The following is a 26,231-nucleotide window of genomic DNA, read 5'->3' on the forward strand; positions in this document are numbered from 1 at the left end:
AAGTTGATCTGATTTCAACTCTTATGTAACTAATCTGTTACATAAACCACTTGCGTTCTTCTTTTTGGCTTCTTTTACTGGAATTTTAGTATTGGTAATGTTAATTCTGTCGTATCTGCTTTCAATTCTTTCACCAATACTGATTTCCAAGTAATGACTACATGTATATCATACATGTTTAGACAACTGAATGAATATTAAATCTGTTGTCATATGCCTCTGTCAAAATCTGATATTCCATATCTAGAATATCTTGCATAATCAAATGATTATTTACTGCAAACAGACATCTGTTCTGCTTTGCTGTCTTATCTCCTATCTTCATCTAGCATACTCAATCAATATTCTATTGCTTGATCTAAGATCAATGTTGCTTTTAACTTTCCAAACCAATCAAGTTTAGCTTGGATCGCAACAATTCTTATCGTTTAATTATCTATCAAGCATAAACATACAACAAGTACAGATCTGTACCCAATAAATCCAGCAATTAGCTAAAACCAGAAATCTTGCTAGTATTCTGAATATGAATTTCTATCAGTTACGAGCCAAATACATCAAGATATACTGAATAAACACATCAAATAATCAATAATTCTCAAATTTCATATCAAAGAAACTCGCTCAAGGAAATGTCAGTCAAAATCAAATATTTTGAATGACAGCGAGTGAATCAAAGTAGACTCTAGCAAAGAATAAGAGTCAATCAATATCAATCGAGGTCAACTAACACAACCTCTGAATCGATATCAAGAAATTCAAGAATCATGATTTCTATGACGTAATAGCTTCAGCAAACTTGAAAAAAAAGCTCCACTGTAACTGATTTTTCTTATTCTTTATTGATATGAGTTCATTTATTAATTCTTAGCTGACAATAGTCGAATATAATCTTTTCGACTTAACTTATTGTCATAGAATTAATCATCATTTCGGTAATACATAACTCTTTTTCTACGCAATCTGCTAGCTGTTTCTGAAATTCTTCAGTTCAAGTAATGCTCTTCTATACTAGTTGTCATAATACCATTGTACTAGACAATACTCTATATAGAACTGCATTCATGTCGTAGAAAAATCGATATATGTCATTGCACTATTTCTGTACTTTCTAACCATTGACATATATGTCAATTCTAGGTTAATTCTGTACTAGTTCAATATATCGACTAGACTTTTACTGACATTCTTCCATGGTCATCGTGATATAAACAGTACAGACATAATAGAAATTTATTTCTGCAACTCATATCAAATAGATCTCTACTCATTGCTATTGCTGATCTAACTTACTCACTGCACAGAATCAATCAATTCTTATCTGATACTCAGTTATTGCATTAATATCTATAATGCATATTCAATCTTATTTTCTCAAGTCTGCATTTCATCTTCTCTGTCTAATCATTCAAATGCATTTCTTCTACTCAAAGGCAAAAATCTCAGCAAATATATTGAATAAAGGCTCATTAGATACGGATTATAGCATAACAAATCACTAACCTATGACTGTATACTATGCAATTAATATATAAGCGGTTAACTAGAATTAACTCACTTACCTGTAATATTCTTATCTGATACAACTTGAGCCTTTCAATCTTTGCTGTTGTTGCCACTATCTCTTGTTTCATAGCTATACTGCTATGGAAGTTGTAGTGAATGGGATGATCATAGTGTTTCCACAATTACAGAAGCATGAATAAAAATTCAACTCAGCCTCGTACTACCGGTTCATGATTTCGTTCTTCTCTTACTGGCTTGAAATCAACTTATGCGTCTCTAGTGTTCTATCATCTTTAGCATATACGGAAAGAAACAATTCTGTTTACTTACCTGCCAAACAATTTCAGTACTTTTTCTGGCAACTTCACCAACTTCTTGCTAAGTCCTGGAGTTGATATAAAATCAGGCTGGTTCTATGTTCATCTGAATATGCTTCTCTTGAACAACTGATCCAGCTCTTCAAATCAACCCATTTCTAGACATAGCATATTTTGTATCTTTCTGAGTTGATGATCAATAGCTTTGGAGTTGTTCAACTAACATACTCCTCAGTGCAATCGGCTCAAAAACTTACCTCAACACTATTCTGTTCTATCTGCGGTTCTATTCTGTCTGAGGTTCTCATGCTCTCTGCATAATCTGTCTTATGCAATAACAGAAGCAATATATATAGCAGAGATTATAACATACAATGTCAGTATAACATATATATAATCTCATGCTTCTGAATAGAACACATGCTTGCAAAGTCTCATGCTTTTTCAAATAATACATGCTTGCAACGAATTCATTTATTCTAATGAATTCAAGAAATCAGGCATACATATCAGCATATAAGCATGTAATTCTTATCTCAATAAAGCAAGTAGTGTTCAATCAAGCAATCATAGTCGCATATAATTCTGTATAGCAAGTAAAGCATACTCATGCAATACTATAAATGTATGCGAATCAATCTACCCCGCTCAACTTCTATCTTAGTCCAAGACTTTATGCTCTGATACCACTTGTTGTGGGGACCCGGGTTGCTAATCTCATCTTAGGGCAATTAATGATTAATTAATAATTAATCAAACAATACATGAATAATAAACCAAGAGCTAAAAAAATTTTTTTTTTAAAGAAGGCCCCTCGCTCGATCGGGTAAACTTTACCGATCGAGCGAGCACAAAGTAAAAACTCTTGGGTCTGCATCCATATTTGCCTCGCTCGATCGGTGAAATCTTACCGATCGAGCGAGCCCAAAATTTCAACCTTCTGTTGAGCAACATAAAGGCCTCGCTCGATCGGTGAAATCCTACCGATCGAGCGAGCTGTATTTCCAGAAAATCTGCAGGAAACACTCTTATTGTCAACCATGGAACATGAATAAATATACTCTTTGATAAGCTACCAAATAATATACATGCATTGACAAATAAATTCTAATATTCAAATACATCCATTCTTGAATATAAACTAGGATTCACATAAACATGTACAAGATTCCTTGTCTTCTAACATGTTTGTATACAATACATATCAGCTGCTTAAAACCCGAATCTCCACTTCTAATCTTTCAATCTCATGCTATCCAAGTCACATCTGACTCGCTCATGCCCCCAACCTGATGCAATGCACACATACAAACAAAGCAACAGCCGGATAACTCCGGTGAGAATAAATCTCAGTATGAACAACATGTATATACATCAAATAAATATATGATAGTATATTTGTTCATCTCAATAACAAGCATATAAACTCATTCAAATCTTGAATGTCATAACAAAACATGCTAGCATTTATAAACACATATTCTAAACCATAGAAATCTCTAGTTTAATGCATAAATGCAATGCATGTGCCAAGGAATAGGCTATCAAAACTGATATCAATAAGCTTCGTTCTTGGGATCCCGGGGAATAAAATCTTTAACTAACCACCGACTCTCCCAATCGAGGGGGTGTTAAATATCTCAATTCCCCTGACTTTGGTGCAACTATAGTGAGTCATCTAGCTCTGGATATAAATCTATATTCCGTGCCATGAGTCATCTGACTCTGGAAGTAAATCTACATTCCATGCCACTCACTACAGTTCTCCAAACGTCATCTGCACTCTAGGCCATTCTGCCCTCTGTGCTATTCAGGCTGGAGTTCAAGATGAATGCAACACAATCTGGATGCATTAAATATACTTAAGCTAAAACAACATCTTGAACATATCAATCAAAGAATCATATGATCATATAGTCACTCAAGGATACCAACATATCTGTAAGTATCACATCATATATTGAAAACATATTCAATACAGACCATAATACAAATCAAAGAAGACAATTAAACATTTACATAAATATTCTGTAAATTCAAGAAAATAGCTATCTTGAATAATCTATCTCATCTATGTAAATGTATGAAAACATGCATGTATGTGATTTTAGGCAACTCGATAAACAGAAACAATCTCGAGTTATTCTGCCCATCTTATTAATGTCTATTCATACCTGTATTCTGAATAACATATCTGACACTCTTGCACTTCTTGATCAACTACAAGCTGCCCAAATCTGTCATCAAATTCTGCTCATTTCAATCTTTGCTACTTGAAGGTATTTTTTATTCAACTTCAAACACTTCAAGTCATTCGAACTCGAACACATCGATTCAACTTCGATAATCTTCAATTCAAATCTGAAATAGATTATAACATATCTAAACATCAATTCCAATCTGAATCGATGATTCTTTAAGGCTTATTCAATTCAAATCTTGCTAATACAATCGGAATTCAAACCGACGTCGCAACTATTCGAGTCCGATAAATATTTCGATTCAAATATCATTATATCTTCATTCTCAACATAATCACATATTCAATTCATCCACAATAACTTGAAGATGTGCTCTAGACATTGAGAATGCATAACAATTCAAAATCTTGAACCGGTGGCGTAACGATAAGATTTCGATTTTTCCAAAAGCTTAAACATCAATATGATCATCATATCAATCTCATATCATCACCAATTCTACAGCTAAATTTCGAAATATGCAGCCCCATAATTTCAGAATTTCAACAATTCTTTCAAAAATCGAAAACATGTTCAAACGACGATCTTTTCACGATCCGTCTTAGATATGTTATCGTCGTATATGCTAGAACATGTTTATACAATCAACTCTTAATTCTAACAACACCATAAAATTCAAACATGGTAGAACTTCATAAAACTTACTTCAAAACGAAGCACTCGGAGCTGTGATCGCAAATATATGTTCAATCAGAAATTCTACCAGGCGGATTAATTTTTACGGGAGCTTGAAAGGTTGAAAATTGGCTTGGAACCCTTTCTCCCCATTCTCTCGTTTGCTTCTGCCACAATGCTGATTCTCACGTGAATTACTAGGAAATATGTGTCAATTTTGATATATATTGGCCTAATTGCAGTTTAGTCCCTGAACTTTGGCCTAATTGCAATTCAGTCCCTGGACATGCGATTTAATTCAATTTCAATCCTAAATAATTTAAGAATAATATAATTTAAGTCTAAACTCTAAATATTCTCAAATTAAATATTCTCGGATTAAAATGAAATCAATTCGGACCTTATCGCATTTTAGTCCTTGAACTACTCAATATTTGCAAATTGGCCCTTACTCGGATTTCATCCTCAAATTAAATCCTTGATATTTATAATCTTGGAATTCACATCTTAAATTCCATAAATATCATTTTTAAATATTTTTAATCTTTTAATTTAAGAATTCTGGATATTAAAATCTTAAAATCCGAAAATCCTCAAATTAAATATTTCTGACCCGAAATTGAAATCTCTAATTTCCATACATTCTTAAATTCATCTTTTCTCTCTTATTCAGAATTTAAATCTTACATTTCGTAATTAAGAACTTAATATTTTCGGGCCTTACAACATCTGATTCTGATAATTTTTATGAGCCATGATATCCCTTACAAGTGGTATCAGAGCCTACTCTTGATACACTAAGAGCTGATTCTGGATTATTTTTTTCAGGAATATTATGGAGTCAACAACAGCAAACTCATTCTTCAAACCTCAAGAAGTCTTTGAATCGGATTTGGGAGATGACTCGTTGTCACTCATCACAAAGAAGTTCTGTGATTATCTGAAGAAGATGAGAGAGACAAAGAAGACCAATCAGAAACTCAAAGCTCCACTTTTTCCGGCTGCTAACAAAACTCTGAAAATAGGCGGGTCTGATCAATCATCAAGAAAGTTTCCTGATCCTCAAAAGCCTCTACTTATGCTGGAAGGAAAGAAAGTGCCTACTGCAAAGAAGATTGACACGGTGCATTGTCATGAATGTCAAGACTATGGTCATTATGCCAATGAATGTGCAAATACGGTTCGGAAAGGGATGAATGCATCTTTGTGTGATGAAGAATCTGAAAAAGATGAAGAACAGACAGGAGAAGAAAGCCACACTGCCCTATCTGCCCTATTGGAAAGCAAAAAGAAGTTTCAAGTCAATCCTTTAGGTGTTGTCGCAGGTGTTGCCACATCTGGCCGCAACATCTCCCAAAGGTCAGTATGTTTAAATTCTTTTACTGCTGATAGTGTGTGTAATACTGATGCAGGTGATGAGACAATGTCTATAGAAGAAGCTCGGATGATGTTTGAAGAGCTACATGCTGACTGGATTGAAAGGAATAAAACAAATGCTATTCTTTCAAGAGAAAATTCTGATTTGAAGGTTGATATGTCAAGACTTGAAGTTATGCTGAGTAAGAAGGATCTGGAATTGAGTCAGGTTAAGGATGAACTCATGAAAGCTAAGGCTACACTGGCTAAATTCAACTCAAGCACAACCAAGCTTGATTCTTTACTCATGATGGGAAGAGATGGTAAGGCTGGACTAGGTTTTGAGAACAGTAAATTTGAGGTTGGTGAATGTTCAAAAACTCTTGTGCTTGTCAAAGAAAGTAGCTGTACTGAAAGCTCAACCAAAAAGGCCACACCAACTAATCCTCCAAAACCAAAGCTACAGCCTATTGTTCCTACAAAACCCAGAAGGAAAGGTAAGTATGTTTTTTTCACTACTGTCATAGACCTGGTCATATCAAACCATATTGTTTTAAGTTGCAGGAAGACTACAGACATAGATCTGCATCGAAGGTGTTGCCAACATCCTCCCACAACATCCCTAAGAACAGATCTACTGTAAGAAAAGTTTGGGTACCAAAAGCTGATATTCACTGTTACATGATTTATACTGCTTTAAAAACTAATGTTTTAGGTGCTTGGTACTTTGATAGTGGTAGCTCACAACATATGACAGGTTCTAAGAAGTTTCTCATAGATTATGTTGAACAGATGAGTGGAAAAGTGACTTATGAAGGAGGTTCAAAGGGAATTATCGTAGGAAAAGGCACACTGAAAGTTGCTGGATTTCCTAAGCTTCGCAACGTGCTACATGTTGAAGGACTAACTGCAAATTTAATAAGCATTAGCCAGCTTTGTGATGACAACTTGCATGTGCAGTTTGATAAGAAATCATGCAAAGTGTTTGATAGTTCTAACATGTGTGTTATGACAGGTACGAGGTCATCTGATAATCGCTATCAATTTGGAGAAGAGATGACTTGTACACATACAAATATGGATGAATTTAACCTTTGGCATCGGAAGTTGGGACATGAAAACTTCAAGAATTTGAAGAACTTAAGTAAGTTTGATGCTGTTAGAGGTATGCCTAATCTAAAATCTAGAATTCCATTTGTTTGTGAGGCATGTCAAAAAGAAGCAGACCAGGGTGTTACATCAGATGTTGTCAACATCTGAGACAACACTCTGTCTTCAGCTTGTACATATAGACTCGTTGGGTCTAATGGATGTGGAAAGCTGTGGAGGTAATAAATATTTTGTTGTTTGTGTAGATGATTTTTCACTATATACTTGTGTAAGATTTGTGAAAGAAAAAACAGATATATTTGATATTTTTAAGAATTTGCTCACAAGGATTGTGAATCTTCACAACTTGAAGGTGACCAGAATTCTCACTGATTATGGTAAGGAGTTCGAAAACTTTTCTTTTGAGAATTTATGTGGTAAGAAAGGTATTTCTCATGAATTCTCTGCTCTCAAAACCCCACAACAGAATGAATTTGTTGAAAAGAAGAATATAACTTTGCAAGAGATGGCTAGAGTGATGTTAAGTTCTGAAAATATCTCAAAATATTTTTGGGCAGAAGCCTTAAACACAGCATGCCATACGTAAAATTGAGTATACTTGAGGAATGGTTCTACTATGACTTCCTATGAAACTCTCATGGGAAAGAGGCCGAACCTTAAGTAATTTCATGTCTTTAGCTGTGTATGTTACGTTTTGAATGATATTGATCAGTTTGCAAAGTTTGATAATAAAAGTGACAAGGGTTTGTTCTTAGGTTATTCTTTGGATATTCAAGCTTACATGATGTTTAACTTAAGAACTCAAACAATTTTTGAGTCTATTAATGTTGTATTTGATGATTTTGCAGATCTAAAAAAGAAAACAGCTGAGGATGAAGTTGATGATATGCTGGATAAATCTGGAAATTCAGATGTTGACCAAGGAGTGTTGCCAACACCTCCGACAACACCTCCTGCTGAGATTCCAGAAACAAAAGTTGAAAAGCCTACTGATGAGAATATTGATGAGGACAGTGAGGTAAACGAAGCTGGAAAGAATGTTCCAAGCAGAATTCAGAATAATCACCCAACCTCACAAGTAATTGGAGATGTGCATGGAGATATGCAAACCCGAAGGAAAGAAAATGTGGATTATCGAAATATGGCTGGACTAATTTGCATGAGCTCCACGTTTTCACAGGTAAGATTTTCATGATTTGTGTCATACAGTGAACCCAAAAAGGTTGGCACTGTATGGATTGTAGCAAGCACCATGTGCATGGTATGGAAGATTAATCAAATACTTGCTCAATCTTGGATTCAAAAGAGGTGAGGTGTGTAAGACATTGTTTGTGCAAAAGTCTCAAGGTAATATTCTTATTTGCCAAGTTTATATGGATAACGTAATCTTTTGTGCTTCTTGTGAAAAACTTGTTGATGAATTTGTGAAGTGCATGTCGTCTAATTTTGAGATGAGTATAGTTGGTGAATTGAATTATTTCTTGGGATTGCAAGTGAAACAAATGCATGGTGGAATCTTTGTGTGTCAAATACAGTATGCTATAAATCTTGTGATAAAGTATTTGAATGAAAATTGTAAACACATGCATACACCGATGAGGTCAAGTGAAAAACTGTCGAGGGAAGATGTTGCCAAAGGTGTTGACAACACCCTCTACAGAAGCATAATTGGAAGTATTTGTTTTTTTTGCTACTGGGCTAGATATCATGCTTAGGTGAATGTGTACTGTGATAATTCAAGCGTTATTGATATATGCAAAAATCCAGTATAATACTCTCGAACCAAACACATAGACATTTGACATCACTTCATTAGAGATTTGGTCGAGAAAGGCATGATCTGTATTGAGTTTGTTAGAACTGATAAACAATTAGCTGATATTTTCACCAAAGCATTGTATTTCGAGATATTTTTCAATCTAAGGAAGTCTCTCAATATGTGTGCATTATAGACAGAACTGAGATGTTGTCTGGAGTGTTGCCAACACCCTGCGACAACACCTTTTCATGCATGTGCATTTTTAGGATCATTAGACATGTTGCATTCATGCATACACTCTGTTTTGTGAAGTGTTTGATACTTTGTAATCATTGACCAGTTTTCACTCAGGATTTTTTGCAAATTGTCTTACAGTTTAATGAGATTTAATTGAAGAAGAGTTCTGACTAAATCACGAAGTAGTGAAGGGATGTTCGTGTATTCCATGATCATGTCCCAAGTGAAAAGTGATTTCGCAAATTCAGAAACTCAAAATAACAAAATGGTTAAAAGAGATCATCTCAATCATCAAATTTGATTGAAAATCAGAAGCAAATGGAAAAAGCTACCTAAAGGGGTCCGTTGAAGATCGTTCCTTTAGTGTGCAGGCTACCACTTCTGTAATAATGAATTTAATGGTTATCTGGAAATAAAATTTTTTGAGAATCCTGAAGTGTTGCTGGAAGATGTTGCCAACATCGTAGATAGCACCTCACTTGTCAACATATTATTTTGCATGCGATTGCATTTTATTGCATTGTTACACTCTGTTTTTAGACATAATTAGGACATGCATATTTTTTTTATGGTGAATATATCTTGCTGAGAAGTTTGAAGTTCGAAATAAGCAAAATTTAGTGATTTGCCAAATCCACTAATATTTTGAATTGTTTTGTGATCGAAAGTGTTTTAGTGGAGTTAAATTCGATGTGGAGTTTATCTATGGAAATTTTGTGAAAATCAATTGGCTTGATTTATTGCCTTAATTCGGAAATTTGTTGCCATAATGATTTCAAACTCCATTTTAACATTGGCAATTGTTACTGTTAGGGAACATTAACTGTGACCGAGTGATTAAGCGGTGAAGGGTTTGTTGTTTAGATTTGATCTTATCATTAGAATGTTTTATGGTCTTGTTATTTTTTGCTCACCCTCACCACATTATCATTTCTACAGAATTTTGTCGGACCTTGCATTATTGTCAAATTCTTCTCTTCTTATTCTAACTGTTCAAAATTTTATGGCAAAGAAGAATTTTGATACAGTGATATTCAAACAGAGATGGGCTACAAAGAAGACGTTGAGCCAGATGTTGACAACATCTTAGAGGATGATTTTTTTTGAGATATTTGATGGTCATTGACCGGTTAAATCGGTTTGATAAAAATCTACTGGAAAGCGCACCAGGTCAAGTAATAGTAAAGTGGACTGAGAGTCCAAGTATCGATCCCACAGGGACTGTTGTCAATTCTCAAGATTTAATTATTTTACTTAATCTAGACAAAATAATAGAAAATATTTTGAATTAAATAAAATAAGAATATAAAATAAAAACTGCTTAAGAAATACGAATAAAAATAACTAAAGATAAAAATAATTAAAATAAAGACAACCAAGACACACGTAGGTACCGAACAAATCTTGTAACATGTAGTCGATTCAGGACTCAGATTTAATCTTAATTCACGGGAATTCTTCTAATTTGTTCAAAGGAATATTTCTAGAACAATCAAACCTATTCAAATATTGATGAACTAATATTTCGTAATTCTAATTAAATTTGAATGCATTAAATATTTGTAAAAATTCAGTTTACACCTAAACCGCACACTGAAACCGAATTTTATTTCTAGTCGGTTTTACAATATGTTAATTATCAGAGTGATCAAAATCAATACCTCCTCTGTCGACTTGGAATCGATTAACATGCAAGCAAACAGTTGATCAGACTATTCACAAGATAAATATAAATCTAACAATCAATAAAATAAAATCAACTCTGAAAAATCCCAAACAAACATCCAAGTTTTCTACATGAATTTGTTCGGCCCAATCACGCTGTCTTGGTTGAAAATAAACTACTCAATAATTAAAAACAATAATTCAAAAATAAAAATAAAAAGAAGAAAAGAAAGAAGAAATCTTCTCTCCCAAGCCTTGTAGCCGCCTCCTCTGTGTTGTGCGCGTTATGGAACTTCGGAACCCTAAAAAATATGTTATATCTTGTATATATGGTCCGAAACGCCTACCAGTTAATTTCCTCTCAAAACAAGGATTTTTCGGAACACATATGACCCCCCGAACATGCGCGCGCGTGTAACACATAACAACAGAGGCCTGGACACGAAACTCGCGAGTGCGCGAGCTTGATTCTCGCGCGCGCGCAGTACAAAAATTCTGCATCGAGCGATGATTTTCAAAAATTTATATCTTGAGATCTAGCCGTCGGATTGAGCTTAAATTTGAACAGAAGCTTCCAAACATCTTGAAATATAATCTGAACGGTGAAGATCGGATTTGGAACTTTCTAAAATTAAATTTGATTTTTTGAACAAAGCTGGTCCGAAATTCATTCTTCAAAAATATATTTTCCTACAAAATTAACCCAAGGAGTGAAATACACACACGTGCACTAAAACAGATAAAAACACATAAAAATAATATGAATGCACACAAAATAAACATAAAATTAACTTGAAATAATGCATACAAAATGCACTTATCAACACCCCCATACTTAACTCTTGCTCGCCCTCGAGCAAGACATGCAAAAACAAAATGCAAACAAAAACATAAGTAAGGACGATTCATAAATATGCAAAGCCTCTGAAAAGTTTAATCACAAAACAAAAAACACAGACATGCTCTCAACTTTTCATAATACACCTTCGGTTTAACGTGAACGTGTGTGTGTGAAATGTCATTCCAGTTTCATACAACTTAGACCGAATTCGTTTCAAAACTGCTTGGCGACCTATGACAAATCAGTGCAAGTTTCACTCTTCAAGTGCCCATTCCTTCCAACGACCTCTAGACTAAACCCACCTCCCTTGAGATAATGAATTACACACCTCCGGATTTTGCACCCGATATTGCTTTAGCCCCAATAATTACCCGCTGACTTAGCTATAACTGGCTAGGATACGAAAAATCATTCTATTTTTTCTTTCTAATCCCCTCGTCTATAGCTCGGATGGAGCATCAATCCCATTGAATCCGCATACTTAGCCTTAAATTTAATTTTTTTTTTTTTTAGGATTTTAATCCTTTCAAGGCCCGGATGGAATTGTATATAAATTTTTTCTAGGTGCGCCCAAGATCATAAGTGTAAACTAGAGCCTCATCAAAATTCATAGAACACAATCAAGATCCACAGACCACCTATTGCCGTGCAATGGTCAAACAGATAGAAACTTCATCAAATCTTTTGCTACAATTTACTGGTCTAACATTAGTGCCTAAAAATATTCACGGTTCAACCTACAGTTTCTCATGTCCAGTCAAGAGCAAAATTTTTTCAAAAATCCATTTTTTTCAAATAAACTTCATCATCATTGGCTATTATGATTCATCCTACTCATAACAATGCAAACAACAACAAAAATAAATTGTTTGCAAAGAAATATGAAACACGACAGATGCAACACAAACACATAGACAATGCAATACTAGTCTACCCCCCATACTTATCCAAAGCATTGTCCTCAGTGCTTCAGAACAATGAACAGAATGCATAACAAACCCACAAATGCAAAGAAAAACAAAAACACAATGAGAACAAAAATAACACTCCCCTGGTTTTCGATGCATCCTCTTCCTTCTTGATAGTATCAGCTGGGACAGCGGCAGCAGATTGTATATATCGGCAGGCATGACCAACTGGCATGGGAAAGAAACAAAAATCAAACAAAAACAAAAACAAAAACCAAAAATAAAATAAAAAGCAAAAAGAAAGAACACTGGGTTGCCTCCCAGTCAGCGCTAAATTTATAGTCTAATGCCCGAATATGCAGAAGCAACCATCAAAGAGCGGCTGCCGCCCATAGTAAGAATCATACAACTCTACGTATGGGTCTTGATTTCCTTCGCCCTCAATCTTGGCGTGATATATACTTTGTAAGCTCGTTGGTCCAACAACACTTGTTCTGAAATTTTTCTTTTGGAAGGAGACTCCGAATCTAGGCTAAAGGTCATAGAGGATGGAATACTGTGGGATTGGCGTCAATGGCAAGAAAGTATCTTCTAACGGTGTACATGAAACGACCACTGACGAGGTAAAATCTCTCTCCTTGAATGGTTCTTCCTCCTCCACTATCATGTTTGGCTCATCCTCACAAGAAGATTCTTCAAAAATGATTTTTTCATGCTCTGGCTCAGTTACTTCACTCAATTGGCAGATATCCAAAATTGGTTCTCTAATAAGCGCAATCTGTTCATCCAAAAGACTTATGCGGCTTTCTAAAAATTGATTTGTCTATGTCTGTTGCCGCAAAAAATTCTCCAACTGAGCCACATAATCTTCGAAACGCCCTATACACTCTTCTTGATGCTCTGGTGGTTGGTTCGCAAAATTTTTAGAGTTGATATCTGGAGGATATTGGTGATTCCAACCCTGCAGTGAAGGATCACAATGCCAATGGTAGTCAAAATCTGCCATATCGTTCAACAAGTGCATCGCACTGTCTTCATCTCTTCTAAACAATTGACTGCCAGTGGCCAGAGCTCCAGAATCTACCCAACTTCTTGTAATCTCATCCAAACCACCATAAAAAATTTTAGTGAGGGTGTAAGTAGAAAACTGATGGCATTGAAATCTGTTCGTCAAATCATTGAATTTCCCCCAAGCAGCATAGAAAGGCTCCAAGTATTGTTGGCCAAATCTTGTGAACACCTGTCGATGGTCCATCTTCAAGTACCTCACAAGCAAAAGAGAATACAATTAAAATTAAATAAATAATTAAACAAATGCAAGAAAAAAAAAATCTAGTCTCAAGCAAATAATATATCATAATATTAACTAAACAGTCCCCGGCAACGGCGCCAAAAACTTGACCGACTAAATCGGTTTGATAAAAATCTACTGGCAAGCGCACCAGGTCAAGTAATAGTAAAGTGGACTGAAAGTCCAAGTATCGATCCCACAGGGACTGTTGTCAATTCTCAAGATTTAATTATTTTACTTAATCTAGACAAAATAATAGAAAATATTTTGAATTAAATAAAATAAGAATATAAAATAAAAACTGCTTAAAAAATACGAATAAAAATAACTAAAGATAAAAATAATTAAAATAAATACAACCAAGACACACGTAGGTACCGAACAAATCTTGTAACATGTAGTCGATTCAGGACTCAGATTTAATCTTAATTCACGGGAATTCTCCTAATTTGTTCAAAGGAATATTTCTAGAACAATCAAACCTATTCAAATATTGATGAACTAATCTTTCGTAATTCTAATCAAATTTGAATGCATTAAATATTTATGAAAATTCAGTTTACACCTAAACCGCACACTGAAACCGAATTCTATTTCTAGTCGGTTTTACAATATGTTAATTATCAGAGTGATCAAAATCAATACCTCCTCTGTCGACTTGGAATCGATTAACATGCAAGCAAACAGTTGATCAGACTATTCACAAGATAAATATAAATCTAACAATCAATAAAATAAAATCAACTCTGAAAAATCCCAAACAAACATCCAAGTTTTCTACATGAATTTGTTCGGCCCAATCACGCCGTCTTGGTTGAAAATAAACTACTCAATAATTAAAAACAATAATTCAAAAATAAAAATAAAAAGAAGAAAAGAAAAGAAAAGAAAAGAAAGAAGAAATCTTCTCTCCCAAGCCTTGTAGCCGCCTCCTCTGTGTTGTGCGCGTTCTGGAACTTCGGAACCCTAAAAAATATGTTATATCTTGTATATATATGGTCCGGAACGCCTACCAGTTAATTTTCTCTCAAAACAAGGATTTTTCGGAACACATATGACCCCCGAACACACGCGCGCATGCAACACATAAAAACAAAGGCCTGGACACGAAACTCACGCGCGCGCGAGCTTGATTCTCGCGCGCGCGTAGTACAAAAATTCTGCATCGAGCGACGATTTTCAAAAATTTATATCTTGAGATCTAGCCGTCGAATTGAGCTGAAATTTGAACAGCAGCTTCCAAACATTTTTCTAAAATTAAATTTGATTTTTTGAACAAAGCTGGTCCGGAATTCATTCTTCAAAAATATATTTTTCTACAAAATTAACCCAAGGAGTGAAATACTCACACATGCACTAAAACACATAAAAACACATAAAAATAATATGAATGCACACAAAATAGATATAAAAATAACATAAAATAATACATAGAAAATGCACTTATCAGTCATTGTTACTGCTGTTGATTCATCTTTGATGGTCATTTTTACTGCTGTTGATCCATCCCTTGCATTCTCTGATGAAGGCTCTGAGGAATCTGCCTCAGAAGCAGATGTTTCATCAGATGCTGCTGACATTCATGCTGACATCTTAGATGAGGAGTATTTGAATATTGTAGAATTTTTCAGAATTCGGAATTTGCTGACTACTGTCACTGTTATTACACCTTTCTTTAGGAAGTCGGTGTTGTTGTTTCTGCAGAAGATGTTTCTGCAGGTGTTGCTGACACCCCGGACAATACCTTGGATGAAGACTACCGAGTAAGCCAATCATATTCCTCTGTTTTTTTTTCTGAGAATGCTGCAAACGATTGGCAACACTATGCCAATTGTGACTTCTTTGAGTACCACACCATTGATTTGAAAGCATATGACGCACAAAGTCTGGTAAGAATTTTCCAACTCAGAAATATGTTCGCTACTGTGATATATGCTACTCTTTACTTTAGACTTATGGTCTTGAAATTATACTGAAATTTGACTAAAGCTGTGTCGAACCCTCTTCGCAAGTTATGCAATATGCAAACTGTGGGTTGGTATCTTACATGCTCATGTTTCCTTCTTTGATATTTGTTGTGCTAGTATCTCAATTTTTTGAAAACCATGATGATGATCCTTTATCTGCTGTTGTTGAGGTACTGAATCTTGCACCAGCATTACTTAGAGGTAACATGAAATTGGACCTACCTTGGTCAGAAACAGGTGCTGCTGCAGATGTTGTGGCAGATGTTGCCAACACCTCCCCTGCCACTGCCATATTTGTTCCTCCTACTTCAACAACGGGATTCTATTTTTATTCAATCCCAACAGAAGATTTTACAAGCCAAAGAAGACATTGCTTACTATGAATCTCTTATGTCTTAATATCGAATTTTTCTTGGTATAGGTACCTCTTCTGGACAAAAAGGGGGAGAAAATTTTGAATCTGGTGGCTCTAGCTCTGATGGAGAAGATAGTGACTCTGGTTCTGAAGGAGAAGAAGCTAGTTCTGGCGAAGCAAATGATAGATCATCACAGAGCATTAAGTTTAATTTTTTGTGGTTTATTTTGCTCTGCTCTGATTTGTCTTTATGTTTTTGCTCTGATCTGGTTCTAATCAATGTTAGCTTGTTTGATTATGACTCTCTGATTTGTACTAAGTTTTTTTCTGCCCTGACTTAAGTGTTGTGAGGAGATGTTGGGAACATCCTCGACAACATCTGTGCTTAGACTAAGGGGGAGAATGTATTTTCTTATTCAGGGAGAGAATTGCTATTCAGATGAGTTGTGATGTGTGCTGAATTGATTAAATGTGTTTTGTGATTCACTTCTGAACATGTATTAAGTATTTTTTGATCTCGCCAAGTGTTGTGTGCAGGTGTTGCCAACATTCTTGACAACACTCAGAATTGAAAGATCAAATTCAGGGGAAAAACTGGTTTGAGAAGTTTGAACTCAGGGGGAGTTCTAAAAATTCATATTCAGGGGGAGTTGCTGAATTGATTTTAGGTGTTTTGTCCAGAAAGACAAAAAGGAGGAGATTGAAAGGATAATTATTTCTTAATATCTTTCCATGTTTTGAAAAATTGTATTAATGTGTTTTGCCTTTCTAGGATTGATAGTTAATATTGTGTTTCTTATCTATATGCTTGATATATTTTAAACTAGGAATTGTTTTTTATTGGATTTTAGAATGATATATTCTTATATTTTAAAGAGCTTAAATATTTCTATATTTACTTGATTATTTTGTAGGAGATATTACGCACTTATCATAATATATCTCTATCTCCTAACTTATCTTTGTTTCCTTATCATTGCAGATTCAAGTTTGAATTAAGGAAACAAGATCAAGACTCTTTTTGGAGATAAGGATTGTTCACGCTTAAATAGAAGAAGAGCGTAGAGATTCAGACGGCTTGGTGAGAAATGATATAGAGCGCAGAAAAGAGAGATCAAGCCATAGATGAGAATTTGAGCTTACAAAATAAAAAACACGACCAAGTGAGATTTTCTAGAGAGCTTCTGAGCGTACATCACGAGAATTCAAAATACATATTTGAAGCTCGTTTCTACAACCATTGGTCGTGGTCTACTTGATTGTCGTTGAAGATTTGAGAGCTTTGAAGATTCAAGAGTGTTTCTCTCGTGTGTTCGGCATCAATGATTCATCTCCGTGTTTCTGTTTATTTATTCTATTTCGTATAGAATTTTAGGAGATGCTTTTATTTGTTTATTTTTTCACTCGTTCTTGAGAAAATTGAGTTTTGAAATAATTCACTAGTTTTAGGGTTTTGTAAACTCTTTGATTATTTTTCTAATGAAAATTTTGCCCTGAGGCGCTGCAAGAGTATTTTATACTCTTGCTTAAATATTTGAGTTTGATTTATTTGATTGTTTATTTATTTTATTCATGCTTTCAAAAATTCTGATGCATGTTAATCAAGGTGTTATTGAAGATGTTGTCAACACCTTGTGACAACACCTGAATCTGTTTTATGTGCAACCTTTTATTACTTTAGTACTTGTGCATATTTACTCTTGAGTATTTATATTGTTGGTTTGCTGTTACTATTCACGTTTTAATATTTCTGCTGCATGTTGTGTAGGATGTTGTCAACACCTAGTGACAACTTCTGATTCTGATAATTTTTATGAGCCATGATATCCCTTACAAATGATATCAAAATCACGAAACAAAAATGAAGTGGATGTGTGTCATGCATAACTGATTATATGAAATCAGCTAAATGAACAAACGAGTTTGCTTATGGAAGTTTGAGGGCCAAGTCCATCTTCGGCTTCTCTTCCTGATCTTATTCTACGATATATATTTGAATACTAGAACATTTTGATACGACCCTGTTGTGAAAACCTATTCTAACTATATAAAAGTTCGGGTGATTCGAATTTTTTTTAAAATTTTATATATAAAAATTTTGAATAATTTTGGTTTAATTTGGTATTAGCCTTGTTGGCTTAATTTAAAATATTAAAGGATACAACATGCAGCTTAGAATTTTAGCCCAGATAGACTAAAAATCATGAGTCCGCCATTGCTTATAATGGTTCTGGCCAGTTTGGTCTTTGAAGCTTGGAACCGATGAGTGACGATTCTTCTTCGGTGTCCTCCTAACAAACTGAGGGACGATTCTTCTTCGGCGTCCTCCTAAGGCATAGTTTGGTACATATGATAAGGGAGTGATTAATAAATTATCCTTCTTCATCTCATGTTTGGTACATTTTTAAAAAGCCCATGATAAGTCAATGTGCCCTTGATAAATGCTTTGACAAGGGGACTATGTATCCCTTTGATTTGGTGTAATAAATTTAATACAACTAAAAAAATACTACAAAAAAACATGATTACCCTCCACATATAAAAACATCTAAACTCTAAACACGTCTCATTCTCCTCCACATTACGGTAGGGTTAATTTTGTCATTAAAATAAAATATATAAATTTAATCACTCTTATTAAAATTATACCAAACATTCACTATAATATCTTATAATTTTACGTATCCTTAATTTATTCTTATATTATATATCATATACTTATCATATCCAATGTATCAAACTATGCCTAATAGATATGTTTTGTTCTTCGGATAACTTTGAATATGTTCTTCTTTGAAACTTAAGCCGATCGAGCTGGCTTTTGGACAAGAACCGATGACATGAAACTCTTTTCTATTGACTTATTGACAGATTCTAATTATAAGTTTAATTATATATTTTGCGTCTAATAAGAACATCATCTGATTGATATTACTCCAAGTACTTTTTAATTATGTCTCTAACCTCTGCGATTTCTCGTGGTTTTCAACTTCTTGTTTTCATAATCGATTTTTCATAAATCCGCAATCATCAAGTTAGTCGAAGATATTGTTTGGTATCATGGATGAGATGTACGATAGATTAATAAAAACATGATGGGATGTGGATAAGCAAGACATAGATATAAATAATATGTTGTTTTGTATGTTTTTTATTTTATAGGATTATTGTGTTTATTATCTTAATTATCATTGTCAATTTCACATAATTTCAATTATATGAGACTCATCCTTCATTAATACTATGGGTTAAGAGGTATTTGTCATCAAACCTACATCTAATGTTATATCGGGCCATGAGATATCATTGAGTTAACAAAAAAATGAGAAAAACGTGAAATGGGTAAAAATTTGTGTCTCATCCCACTATCATCTTATGTACCAAATGAGACCGAAATGTCTTACCCTCATATATAGAAAGAGGTTCAAAATGACATTTACGAATTTGATTGCGTGATTTGTTACGATACACAAATTTTGGACACCTATTCGTAAGCTGTTTCGGACCATATTGCATTTATCAAAGAGGTAATTCTAATGTCTTTTAATTAAGTTATTGGAGTCCATGTCTTCTTTGTTTCGTTCTTTGGATGTTTTCTTAAGTGCGGCTAGTGGTTTTTGGTTACTATATGGATGTTTGAAAGGGAAACAAACAGCCGTTGTTTCTCATCCATGCTTTCCAGAACAGAAGAATTCTTGTAAGATCATGTCACAGATTTATTTTGTGAGACGAATTTCAGAACCATAAGAAGTAAATATTTTTTATGTCAGAAGAAATATTATTTTTCATATATCGCATGAAAACCAAAGTGAACCGACTCACGTATGTAAATCCATGAGATATATATATGTTTCCTCTCCCAGTGCTGAAGGTTTTTCGGTTGGTAATTTGGATTAGGAATTTTTTTTAACAACGATTTCTCAAGAAATAATCTTCGTTGCTCTAAAATGCCGTGAACTTAAACTTCGGATAATGCATATTGTTTTACTAAAGTGGGCATTTTGATTGAAAATAGATGTGGAGAAAATAACATAAACCTAAATTTTTATTAAGGAGTAATGATCGAGATTAAAAAATTACACTTTTAAAAGAGAGATTGACATGTGGCGCTTGTACTCATTTATGATTTGAAAGGTTAGTAGAAGTTATATTGTTATCACTAGCTGTAGCTTTTGATAAATTGATAAATATTTTTTTTAATTGATATTAGTGTCAACACCACTTGTTCAATTCTTCTGTATTGAAAGAAGTTTAATATTGGGGTGCGATTATTGTACCCTCAAGAATTGAGTTAGACACATGATACTTGAGTTGTTGTATAATTTATAATTGAAGTTGTATTATATTATTAATTACCACTACGAAACAAGATATGTAGTTTTTGATAAAATGACAACTGTGTCGTCTTATTCAACGGAAGACCTTACTTAAATTGCTGCCCTAGTTTGTAAGTTAGGAACGAGTAGAATTTCTTTGTTGAGAGTAAGTTTTTAAAAAACACGAAACGTGACGAAACATCGAGATCAAGTTTCAAGTTTTAAAAGTTAAAACGTGCTTAATACAAGTTAAAACGTGAAAAAAAACGTTTTAAGTTTTTATTAAAATTTTAATTATTTATTACTAATATATAAACTAAATAACACATATATAATAAATTTAATAGTAACACACAATTTCTCAAATTTTTAAAAGCACAAAAATATCAAAATTATAATTTTTAACAATTTCTATAGCTTGACCACATCAAAAAATTTAAATATTACCTAAAACATAAGAATTTTGAAGAAATTTTTTTTGAAAAATATATGACAAAATGTATTTATTTGATTTCGAAGAAAATGGTTTTATTTTGAAATTATTAAATTGATATAATTTATTTTAAAAAATAAAAAAATATTTTTTTAAAAAAAAAATCACGTTTAATCACGTTTAATATGGTCAACTTAGAGTTGGCCGTTTTTTTTTTCTCGTTTTTATCCGAATCTTAGCGTTTTCATTACGTTTCACGTTAAATCTAGTTTTTTAGAGCAATGGTTGAGAGACGGATAGAAGGGCTTCTTGGGGGTGCCGAGAAGTCGGAGTCCCAAAATCTTAAAATTTTTTTAGGTTGCGTTTGGAATGATAGATTTCAATATATTTTTGTTCTATGGAGAGTTAAAATTATAAACTTGAAATCTAGTATGATAGAAAACATTTGTATCTGATTAAAAAAAAGTATCACACATTAATGTGTTAAAAACTCGAGAACTACGCATTATTAATTGTATTTGGGAAAAAAGTATATTAAATTTTGTTAGTTTGAATTTTTTTACATAAAAAATTAATGAAAATTTAAAACGAAATTGAAATTATTTGGTTTTGCGTAGGAAAATAATTTTAATTTTAATATAATAAATGTTATAATACTCTTACACCCTACACAATAATAAGCGTAATTAAAATCTTTAAATAAAATTCAACAATATTTTGTTATTTATATGTTCTATGTGTACTGCGAGTACGAACTTTAAGTAAACAAAGCATATATATTTTCAATGTTCAACAAAAAATAAATACATCAATTACTCGAAGTATTTGACTTATGAAAATGACTTTCTACTTTTTGGATTATATACTTTTCTGGAGAATTAAATGCAAGCTTTGGTATTGTACGTAGAAAAGTGATGCTAGCTTTATTTTCCTTTTATCCTTTCCAACAACCAACATATCTCTAATTACTAATTAGGCTAACCCCCACAAAAAGTGTAAATTAATTATTACTATTACTTTTTTTAGTATTTATAATAAAACTAAATTTCACAAGTTTATTCTAACTTCTAAGCTTCCACATGTAATTCACCTTTTATCTCTTTTATATTATATCTTCTTGTGTGACAAAATATGACACTAAACTATCATTACGAAAGATCTTGAATTTGTCATTTTAATTGCATATGGAAATATATATATAATCCCATAAAATTTTCCTCTACTAAAAAATACATCTTGTATATTTAATATTTTAAAAAAATTTATATGTACAAAATCTGTTCCTAATCCTACCTGAAAGCACGACTTTCACGATGGTTAGGAAAATGTCGCCTTTGAAATCTTGAAAACCATCCGGTCAAATTGGTGTGTAAATGAATCGAGCTTTTAACCAATTTGTGGTGTGAACGATCGCTTGTTTTTTAAATCGATTTGAAAAATAGTCTATTTTTATTTGAAAATTTTTCTAATATGATGTAGTTTTACCGTATAAATATATTTCGAACAATATTTAGAACAACATTTAAGCGTGCTAGATTGTTTCGAGATCGAACTCGAACTATAGCTTTAATTCTAGCAAGCAAAATTCAAGTATTGGAGTTTAAATATACTTATTTGAGAATTAAGATTTTCTTTAAATTCAGTACAAATTTTTTGATGATACACTGTATTTAAATATCATTACTTTTATGAGGGTTCTTTTTTTAATAAATATTTTTGGTCTTGTATGTTTGTTTGTTTTTTTAATCATCTATGCTGTAAAACCACAATCTTATTTCACAATTTTTTATTTGATAATTTTTGTTTTTTCTTTCGTGATGCTGATATGACATCAATGTGATGTTAATACGAGTCTAACGTGTGAAGTGACACGTCTACACTCCCGATGAAAATAGCTAAACTTGACAAAATCGAATATATAAGATTATATAAGATTGTATCTAAAGACATTACATCCTAATTGAAATCCTTGTTATTCTATATAAATAAAAAAAGTGGATGTTTGACAGATGTTATAATATATTGAAAACAACTTATATATAAGTTGTTTCAGAGCTTATGAGCTCTTTAAATTTGTTTGAAATTTTTTTGTCAAACAACATATAAATTATCAAAATAAGCTATTTTAACGGTTTATAAGTTGTTTCTAAAAAAAAATAGAGCCTACATTTTTTAGAAAATATTTTTGTTGATATTTTACTTATTCATATTATACTTATATATTTTATTAAATTTTCATCATGTCATATGCTCATTTCATTACATAATTTATCAAAAAAATTTAATATATGTTTAACATATATGATAAATTTAAAATTATTTTTGTTTATATATTACTATTTACGTTACTTTCATAATATTATACTTTTTTTGGTAATTTTGACAATAAATCATTAGATCTACGATAATATTCTTAGGCACCGTTTGGTTTGAGGTATGGTATAAGTAATATATAGATAAGTAGTATAATGTAATAAAAAATAAATAAGAAATGATAGTTAAAATTGTATTGGATTTGATTGATAGATTATGGTTTATTTGATTTGATTGATTAAATTTTATATAAAATGTTAAATGACTATTTTGTCTTTTTAACAATAAATAAAATAAAAATTATATTATTTATAAGGGGTAATATAGTAATTTGAATTCAATGATTTGATTGATGTGAGATAAATAATTAATAATTTGATTGATGAAAAATAAATAGTTAATATATAGAACGTGAGATGAGATGAAATGCGTTATACATATATTAGTAATACCGTGAACATAACGGTGCTTACAGTGTATTCAACTCTACCAAAAAAATGTTTGAATTTTTTTTTAAAAAAAATTCAAACAGTGAGCATTTTGAAATCTTGAAATCAATCCATGCATAAAAAAAATTCAAACAGTGAGCATTTTGAAATCTTGAAATCAATCCATGCATACAAAATGTTCAATACCCAAATCTGTTCAATTTAAACAAAAAAAACAAAAAAAAAATGTAGTTGGTTTGTTGTACTGTATATAAGAGAAGAGAGAGCTCCTCCATTCTTTAAAGTTTGACCTGTAATGTAAGCAATAAGCATTGTGCATTTCTCTCTCAAAAACATACTTCCCCCCTTTCATGACGACCCCACCTTCCATATATTAACTCCAAATATATCAACTCTTCTTCATCAAACAACACCCAAGTTTTCTTTTTATTTTTATTTTTCTGTGCAGATCATAGCTTTAAAATCATGGGTATTTTCTGGAACTCGAATTTGTTTGTTTCTTCCCATTTCTTTAGCTTTTTGTTTGATTAATGGTGCTGTTTTTTTGCCCCCCATAATTGTTCATCTTCTTGCAGTAACAAAAGGAGGTAATTAATAAAGGAACGAAGAAGAATAATGGATTCTGACAACAGTGGGAGCCTGCAGTCTTCAAGTGGCGGAGATGAAGAGTACGAGTCACGCGCCGCCGCGGAAAACTCCATCTCCGCCTTCATGAACATTCATCCCACAGTAACAGTGCCCCACGCCGCCGCCCTCCTCCCCATCCCGACGTTGTTCGACCCGATCTCCGGCTACCCGGACCCCACCCCGCCGTCTCTCCTCAATCCCACCATGTCCTGGCCGAGATCTGACCCGATTTCCGCCTACTCCGCCGCCTTCATGAGCTCTCCTTTCCAGGTGGACAACAACAACTCCGGCTTCGCGGCGCCGCCTCCGCCTCCTCCTCCTCCTCCGGCGTCGCGTAATCCCAAGAAGAGATCGAGAGCCTCGCGGCGGGCCCCTACCACCGTGCTGACCACAGACACCACTAATTTCAGAGCCATGGTCCAAGAATTCACCGGGATCCCAGCGCCGCCGTTCGGCAGTCCACTCTCAAGAAACAGACTAGATCTTTCATCCCTCCCGCCGTCGTACCTCCGCCGTCCCTTCCCTCAGAAAACCCACTCGCCGCCGTCCTTCCCTCCATCTTCCTCCTCCCCACTGTTGAACGAACCTTCATTAATCCAACTACCATTTCCAGTTCCGCAAACTTCAAATAATCTTTACAACATTTCGAATAATCCCGTTCTAAGTTCTCTCCTCCAATCCAACGCCAAATTCCCCTTCCTCCATGGCATTAAACCCCTCGAAATCCCCTCAAATGATCATAATACCTGTAACATCAAAATGGGAATTAGCAGCTTGGATGAATTCGGCGCAGCTTTAGGCCATGGAAATCACATATCCTCCCTCCAAAATCTCATCTCCTCGAATCGAAATCATGATCGGAACAAACCAGCTGAAGGTAACGAACATCATCAAGATCAAACGGGGCTTGTCAATGGAAACTACGGATCTTTTCCAGGGAATTCCAACATAAATTACTCCGATTCTCCAGCCGAAAAGGGAACGGAGAATGTTACGAGCAGAAGCGAAGGTATGATTGAACCATGGATTTGTTCATCTGAGTAGAAATGATTATACGATAGAAAGTTGTATGGTGAAGATAATGTAATCATGATTAGTATATATCATGATTCAACCATTGAAATTAAAGAGGTTTAATTAAATTTAATGTCATCTTTCGCTTCATATATAATTTTATTTTTGGACCCTTTCCACAAAATTTATCATAATTTTTATAAATATTTCTTGATATATGAAAATATTTTTGAAATTCGGCTAAATTCTAAGTGTGTACATTGGGGTTTTTGACCATAAATTCACAGCATATTGTTTCATGAAAAATAGCTCGATGGGAAAAATCTTGAACTTGTTCTTGTAAGTTCGAACATGGTTCGGAAAAATTATATATAAAAGGCAAACACTTGTATGCAACCGTTGCACGGGTCATATTCGTGTGACGGGTCTCTTATATGGGTTATCCATTAAAAAGTATTACATTTTATGTCAAAAGTATTACTTATTATTATAAATATGGATAGGGTTGACCCGTCTCACGAATGAGACCGTTGCACAGGAGTGTTACTCTATATAAAAATGGTACTTATATGTTTATTTGGGAATTTAATCATTTTCTCGAAGGAATATGTTATGTCATCAGATATGTTAGGACTGCAATAAGAAAGGAACTAAAAATTATCTATTAAAATGGCAAAAGAAGCTGAACTATTGTATTTAGACTGAAATTCTTCTGATTATTAAATTATTAAAATCTAACATAGAATATCGATTTTAATCAGGTTTCATGTTAGTAATATCCGACTGAGAATAAACGTAAAAAAAGTAAAAAATTAATTTACTGTACTAAAAAGTCAAATTTCCGCTACTTGCATGATGAAAATCATATTTTCACCAACCTATTGTGAGACA

General features: G+C 33.4%; 1 protein-coding gene across 1 annotated transcript; it reads left to right on the plus strand.

Annotated features, from left to right (window-relative positions):
- Nucleotides 1-24,007: 24,007 nt before the first annotated feature.
- LOC140866537 (uncharacterized) lies at nucleotides 24,008-25,490 on the plus strand. The gene is made up of 2 exons (XM_073271555.1): nucleotides 24,008-24,168; nucleotides 24,275-25,490. The coding sequence occupies exon 2, from the start codon at nucleotides 24,315-24,317 to the stop codon at nucleotides 25,368-25,370; it is 1,056 nt and encodes a 351-aa protein (XP_073127656.1). The 5' UTR covers nucleotides 24,008-24,168; nucleotides 24,275-24,314; the 3' UTR covers nucleotides 25,371-25,490.
- Nucleotides 25,491-26,231: the final 741 nt, after the last annotated feature.

Source organism: Henckelia pumila, chromosome 4 (assembly GCF_033568475.1).
Source record: "Henckelia pumila isolate YLH828 chromosome 4, ASM3356847v2, whole genome shotgun sequence".
Classification (NCBI taxonomy): Eukaryota; Viridiplantae; Streptophyta; class Magnoliopsida; order Lamiales; family Gesneriaceae; genus Henckelia; species Henckelia pumila.

Coding starts and splice junctions, on each gene's coding strand:
- LOC140866537 (XM_073271555.1), top strand. CDS start 24,315: ATGGATTCTGACAACAGTGGGAGCCTGCAGTCTTCAAGTGGCGGAGAT.